Source organism: Pongo pygmaeus, chromosome 10 (genome assembly GCF_028885625.2).
Source record: "Pongo pygmaeus isolate AG05252 chromosome 10, NHGRI_mPonPyg2-v2.0_pri, whole genome shotgun sequence".
Lineage (NCBI taxonomy): Eukaryota > Metazoa > Chordata > Mammalia > Primates > Hominidae > Pongo > Pongo pygmaeus.
Window position 1 is genome coordinate 52,503,890 of NC_072383.2, and position 7,768 is coordinate 52,511,657.

General features: G+C 38.8%; 1 protein-coding gene across 1 annotated transcript; it reads left to right on the forward strand.

Annotated features, from left to right (window-relative positions):
- The first annotated feature begins 799 nt into the window (after positions 1-799).
- Positions 800-4,726, forward strand: MUCL1 (mucin like 1). The gene is made up of 4 exons (XM_054443705.2): positions 800-938; positions 1,413-1,454; positions 3,102-3,248; positions 4,526-4,726. Exons 1-4 carry the CDS (start codon positions 881-883, stop codon positions 4,573-4,575), a joined length of 297 nt encoding a protein of 98 aa, XP_054299680.1. The 5' UTR covers positions 800-880; the 3' UTR covers positions 4,576-4,726.
- The last annotated feature ends 3,042 nt before the right edge of the window (positions 4,727-7,768 follow it).

Below are 7,768 nucleotides of genomic sequence, written 5' to 3' on the forward strand. Positions count from 1 at the left end.
CATTGTGTTTTCTCTTTCTTTACTTTTTTAGTGTATGAATTCCTGCAAAACCATGTATGAAATAAAATTTTTGTGTGCTTTGTTGGCTGTTATTTTTCTAACATCTAGCATTGTGTCTGGCACACAATAATGCTCAATGAATGTTTTTTGAATGAAAAATTGATTAAATGGATGCATGAATTAATAAATGTTAGTTTATTCTGTATACTTACTCCCTGATTTTGAATTTTTACACAATGGTTGCTAAATCCAGTAAGGTCATATTTCGTTCTTTAGATCATTCAGTGTTGGACTCACTCTGCACCAGCGTCAGATGACCTAATTACATGTTCAGGAGGGAGGCCATGACTCGAAGAACGCACAGCCTGAGTTACCCAGGATGGTCTTTGGATCAGGCTGCTCTACTCTGATTATTCCCCTAGGGGGAGACAGAGGTCTAAGCACTCTGTAAGTGTATGACTCCTAGAATCTATGAAAAGAGCACTGCAGATTTCAGGAAGGCTGATAATGGGGCATCTCCAACCTGTCGGAGGAGCTGGTAATTATGAAGACACTATACCCTACATGTAAGAGGATGCCTGGAAGAGAAGTTGCCTGGAGCATATTTAATACGAGAGACTGGAATTGAAACCTGTTTAGCCATAACGAATGATCTGAATTCACAACCTTTCCAAAGGGCCCCTGGCTGTGTTGTTGATTCTCCAGTGGTTTGTGTCCCAACGTTTCCTGGCATTACCTAACCTGGATTCTGGTTGACAGCTCCTGATTGGTGCCCTCTGCATATATAGTGTCAGGATGTGGAATCCTGAAATCAGCGCCTTGCCTTCTCTTAGGCTTTGAAGCATTTTTGTCTGTGCTCCCTGATCTTCAGGTCACCACCATGAAGTTCTTAGCAGTCCTGGTACTCTTGGGAGTTTCCATCTTTCTGGTCTCTGCCCGTAAGTAAAGATTCTTACCTGAATATAAGTTTTGTGGGAATATACATAAAATATCTCCTCTAAAGATGTGGGCTTATGGTTGCTTAGAATGTGCTTTTTTACCTCTCCTAACTTGTTCTAACACCATTTTGACTGACCGTTCAAGATGGAGATGGTTATCCTTAGGCTCTTCTTAATTCAGTCAGATCTTAATTCAATAATACCTTGGAACCCAAGTTTATTGTTACTGTTAGTAAAATATGTTTAAGAAGGTAAACAGAGGTTGATTTCAGGAAAGGAAAAATGACCACATATTAGGTTTTTATTGGTTTTCATGGGTTTTGTCTTATCTGTGCACTTGTTCTTCCTCAACTGGTACACCAAGGACTGAGGGTCTTCCATTGTAAAGTCTGGAATATTGTCCATATTCTCTCTTACCTCCATCCTCCAAACTGGTATTCAGCTAACATCTTATTTTTCCTTCTTCTCTTTCAGAGAGTCCGACAACAGCTGCTCCAGCTGACACATATCCAGCTAGTGAGTCTGCACTTGAATGTCATCTCTTTCCTGCAATAACCACTTTCCACTTTCCCAGCCTCATGGGAACCACTTTCCCAGCCTCATGTCAAACAGCCAGTTTCCATGTGGATAGTCTTGGTTATAAGGAATCCTAAGCAAAAGCCTGTGAAAGCTATATTCCTGATTTTAAAATTCACCACAAACATAGTGAATCTGCTTATTTCTTATACATTCTTAGAATATATGAAATCTAGGACATAGACTTATACAAATGTGGAATTATTATTCATTGTTTTTCAGCAGAAGGCACAAGAGCATGAGGTCTGATGTTGTAGCCTGAGAATTTTTGAGAGATGCCTCTAATAAATGGAAGGACTGAATATACAGCCAGTGTCAAAAAGAGACCAGTGGGTCTCAGAATTTGAAGTGATATGAAAATAAGTCCATTTGGATCACAAGTGAGGGTGGTGTGTGGGATGTGGAGTGCAGGGGTCAGGTCTAAGCTTTACTCTTTGTAATGGTCTATATTCCTTATTCCCAGGCTGATGTTTGTTTCCCTTCTCTAACCTGAAAACGAAGGTGGTAGATCAAAGCCTTTAGTCATTCTTGGGCTTCTCCCAAAGTGTTCTTCACATTCTGTACTGTGTGTGTGTTGTGCCCATGCACAAGTTAAGGGGGTCTGTCTTTATCCTTCACATCTTGGGAATTTACATCCTTTGGTCACCAGGGCATTAGCTTTAGTCAGACCTCACATATATTTTTCCTGCCATGTGAGGCCCCATTTAAAAAATATTTTCTCTCTTAAACAAAGCCTGAGACAGCATGGATAGATTGTGGGTTTGGAGGTGGAGCTACTTATTTGTTGAGGTGAGTCTAACTCACAAATGTGGGGCCTGACTCTTGATCCTTATCAATAGCTCTGGTGTAAGGTCTAGAGAGAGAGATAATTTTCAGAACTCTTACCCAGTCCCCTTTGTACATATAGTAATTGATGGGGCATTTTTGTTACTATCAGAAGTGTACTAATTTCTCCTGTTATATCTAATGTGGCTCTCACAATTACCTCTCTAATAACAGAGTCCAAGCTGTCACAGAGGGTGAGACAAATATGGCTCTTTTCTTTCTAGAACCTGATAGAAGATATCTTACTGCACTTTAAGACAGGAGATACATGTATCTAAGATGTATCTAAGATGAGATACATCTTCTTAGTCTGCCTCCTCCTTCCCTCTAGAGTTCATCCCTTTACTCATCCTCATTCATACTACATTGGAATGTATGCTGTCTTAGGTTATTCTGTGGGAAGGCATCAGAATGTCAGGCTACTAGAGATTTCCTTATTGCTTCTGAGCAGTAGTCCCTGTGAATAGGAACACTCATGGCCTTGGTCTTTTGTGCTCATACCTGGGACAAAGTACTTGCTTGTCTCTTTAATCAGTGTCATTGCCCTTGGAGGAAAATCCCAAATTCTTTCTCTCCCAGCAAAGACAAGACAGGGAAGGATAAAGCACAAGGAAAGTGGGCAGGTAGGCTAAAGGTAAGACAGAACTGATGACAGATTTGCAGAGATGAATTCAGGATGAGGAATGTATGTCCACTCCTGGGTGGGATAAATTTTGTTCCAGAAGGAGTCAGTCTCACCTAGAGCTTTCCTTCTAATTTCAGCTGGTCCTGCTGATGATGAAGCCCCTGATGCTGAAACCACCACTGCCGCAACCACTGCGACCACTGCTGCTCCTACCACTGCAACCACCGCTGCTCCTACCACTGCAACCACCGCTGCTTCTACCACTGCTCGTAAAGGCATTTCAGGTAGCAAGACTCCTCCATCTGTGTGCTTCTTTTATATGGCTCCTTGATTCCTTGGGTTCTCTATTTTCACAGAGACTCTATTTTTGAGGTCAGGGAGACCTCTTCTTTACACTGTTCTCTAAATCCTTGTAGTTTCTAAGTCAAGTCAACAGATAAATATCAGGAGGTTACATGACTCCTAGGTTACCAATATTACCTGAATGGATCTTGAAATATTGGCATTTATTAAGGAAAACTCTTCCTTAGTAGAAACATCATTGGAAAGACCAAAATAAGTATTTCCATGAAGCTAGGTAACTGCTTATTATTATCATTTTTTAAAATCAGGTAGTGTGTGTGTGTGTGTGTGTGTGTTTAAATCAGGCAATTTAAAAATCAGGTAATCAAGTAAAATCTTTGTTTCCTTTAGAGAATTTTCCTGAAATAGAAAATAGCTTAACAATGAATGATTTTACAATCTTTCTTGAGGCAGATTATTTTGAGTGCTATTCAGGGTATTTCTGGGGTTTTGGACATTCATTGAGGATCAATGTACATTCCTCCTATTCTGGGTTCACTTTTTCTTGACCTTTAACTTTCACGTAGTGTTAATTACAACATTTATTCAATCGGAACGTATGCCAGGAACCGTGTCATAAAATTTACATATATATTATAATTTAAATATCACAGTCATTATATGAAATAAACATTTTAAAGATGAGGAAATGGAAGAGTTGCAATGAGAAATTTTCCTTTGAGCACACAGGCAGAAAGAAAAAGGAAATTGCACTCAAACAAATGGAGAGTTACAATGAGAAACTTACCTTTGAGCACACGGGCAGAAAGAAAAAGGATTCAAATTACACCCATACAATCAAAGTCCCTAAGAAACTTTCTTCAGATATTGCTTTATACTTTTTCATGTCTGAATCAGTGCTTGCAACTCTGTCAATAATCTGTAAAGTAGACTGTGAGTGGGAAAATGGCTTTTCTCTCTTATCAGAAGAAGGCTGGATCTCTGTGCCATATTATAGGAAAACTCATACGTATTGACTTTCTTCTAGGTCTCTCTAAAGTTCCAACCTACCTGGGCTTCTGTCTAGGGCTATATTTCCAAAATCTTTAAGGACAGGAATTGGTTGTTTATCTTCCCGTAATTACAATCCCATGTTCCTTTCGAATCCCCTGAGTTTAGTTGACATTTGACACTTGTTAGTTCCCTCAGATTCTGAAGAATAAATCCACATTCTTCATCCTTTGTGGAAGCCTCTTGACAATATTTTTTTCTCTTGCAGTTTTACCCAAATGGCTTCAGGATCTCCTGAATGGTAGAGGGCCTCCCTGAGATGGAATCAGCTTGAGTCTTCAGCAATTGGTCACAACTATTCACGCTTCCTGTGATTTCATCCAACTACTTACCTTGCCTACTATATCCCCTTTATCTCTAATCAGTTTATTTTCTTTCAAATAAAAAATAACTATGAGCAACATAAAAATGGTATTTCTTAAGGGCTATGGGGTGGTTGTCCAGTGTTTAGACAATCCAAGTGACAGACACTTCAGATTTTACCTAATACTTCCTTGTGTTCCTACTAATAACTAGACTTCCTATTTATTTTGGTTTCTTTTTTAAATAAGACACTAGTTTTGGGCATAATACTAAAGACTAGAGATTTCTTTAACATGGATAGACTAATCAATACTTACTAGGTACAAATGTTCAGTTTGATTCTGCCAAACTCTCCTATCAACTGACAGAATTTTTTTCTTACCTGTAATGACTTAGCATGTGTGGTAAGAAAGAAGAAAGGAACTCCTGGCATCTGGGTACTGGTTTGACACAGCCAAGTTTCAGAGTTGTTAGAAGGTGACTGGATGCTTACAGTTAGGCAATGGTGTTTTCCTGTTGGACACAATCTCACAAAATACCAGCATCAGACAAGGCCATTCAGTGACTGATGAATTGAGAGTAAAAAGAAAAACCAATGCATATTTTTTTAAGCACAGACAAAACCGGAGTTAGTGTGCAAACCATAGAATACTAAACATTCCTCTCTCTCATTCAGTGGTTGCTGCTTCATTATGAATTATAGGTTAAGCTTCACTGTAGTCTGCCCTCCTTTTAGATACTGTTTATCAACACACCTAATCTTAGCATTATTTGTGTTTGCTGACAGCATCCAATCCAGAGGTTAGCCCCACTTCCCTGATCCCTCCCTCAAATCTCCTGACTCAAGCCCAAATCCTAAAATACTCTTTTTTAACACCCTGACAATAAGACATCTCTCTCAGTTCCCCATGGTGTGTGCTGTCTCCCATTGAAACAAGTAAGAAATCCAACTTTTTCAATCCAGATGTGCTCCTGGTTGTCACTGGCTAGAGGACTTTGACACCTGAATGCATAATTGGGATGACTATTATATATGAATAAGACATGGTATATTGGTTTTTTTCACTGACTTGGTTATGATCAGATTCATCACTGGAACCTTGGACTTCTCACTTAGGACTCTAATTGTGTACCTTTGAAGGCTTTGTCTTCACTTCTGACTGATTGATAACGGATCCATTGGTGGGTCAGACTCTTGAAGCATTACTCTGGATGATGTTGATAATCAGTAAGGACAGATTGTCATTAAGATTCTGTGTGTATTCTAGAAGCTGGGTTAGAGTCGCAGATGGAGGCTGCATTAGGATTCTGTGCTTTCTGTTTGTAAGAAGCTAGGTTAGAGTCCCAGGAAAGCAGAAGTTATGTCAGAGGCTCAGGTTTCATTGTTTCAAATACCTGTGGGGCTGGAGGTCTTTCTTACTGCTTCTTTGTTTGGAGTAAGGATGATTCTTTTCCTGACTCCTGGCTCTGACCCTGGCCATGGGCTGGAAAATTCTTCTTAGCTCATTTGTTTCAAGGGAGGATGCACTCTGTGACCCCTGGGCTGAACATTTTTTTTTCCCCCGGTTCTTTGTGAGGTCTCTTTGTTTTCTCTATTTGATCCTGTCTCTCTCATGGGAACTTTTTGGTTGACTAAAATCCCCTCCTTGAACTCCTGCAGACTTTATGCTTCTCTGAATCTGTCTACCTCCTTTCAGTTGACATGATTTTGCTGAGGATAATTTAGCACTTCATTGACCTCTTTGGGAAACTTATGATCTCCCCAAACTGGCTTCTCTAAGACTTCTCCTTTTCCATCAGTTCCTCTCTTCCTTCTTCTTACCACCTTGAATCTTCCCTTCAGCACCTTTGAATCCTTTGATATGTCTCCCTTTAAACCCTACCGTTTCTACTCCTCTGTTCACTTCTGCTGGACTTTTTGCTTCATACTTCAATCCTTCAGCTCCTTATAATCACTTGAACTCTAAACCTTCTGCTACCATTGGGGGCTCTTAAGGGACTCCGCTTCCCCCAGTAGCAACTACCTGAGGCTTAATAAGTAAAGGCTAATTGGAAACACACTGGATATTTTATTATCCATTTAGACGGGTATTGAAGCTCTCCAAACAGGTGCTTGATGTCTCCTTAGTCCCTGGACTAGAATGTAGTCCCAGCCTCCATTAAATTGTCCATCAGAGCAATGAAAATCTTAAAGGTGTTGCAACAAATAATACTTATTTCAACAAATAATGGTAAGAACTTTAGCCCTCATGTTGAACAGGAAAATTTACCATGTTCCATTTTTGCTAGAAACACAATTAGGATAAACATGTAAAATGGTAAAAAGATGAGCTTCAACTGTTTTATACAAAACAGTGTTTTATATTATTGACTCATAACTAATCTTTAAAATGAAAGCTATACAATATCTGTTTTCATCAGTAAGCATGCATGTTTATGCGTATTTATGTATGTTTATATATGTATGTTATGTATATGTGACATTTTTCTATTGCTGGATTACCAAATTAATGTAGAAACTCTCTTAAAGAACTTGTATTCAGTTGGCTTAGAGATTGGTCAGTGCTTATATATATTAAATATTCCCCAAACTCCCAGATATATAAGAGCTAACCCAAATGTCTTTCAAGTTCAGGTGACTTAGGTGCATTTTTGGTAAATAAGATTATTTTAATATTGTTGGTTCAATAAAAACAGCTACATCTTCTGATTGATTAGCATTAAGCATATGAGCATACATTTTTATTCTTCTTGAGCTTACTAGTCAAACTAATATTATATATACTGGATGTTTAAGATTGTAACATTTACAAATTCAATCTAAGGACAAATGTACAAGCAAAGATGCAGTAAAAATGAAATACGATTATCTCATGGTGTATGCAAGGGATTGGCTCCGAGACACTTCCCATCCACTTGCCACCTGCGAATACCGTATTTTCAAACCGACTTTGGTTGAAAAACATCTCTGTGTAAGTGGACCTTCACAGTTCAAACCTGTGTTGTTCCAGGGCCAACTGTGCTTGATATCTATTACTTAATATATCAAGCACAGTAGTAAAGAGAAAACAAATCCCATGTACTTAGCTTTTTAGGTTTTTGCTTTTGTAATGCGTGCCTAACATGTATGTGTTGTAAAAATAATTTA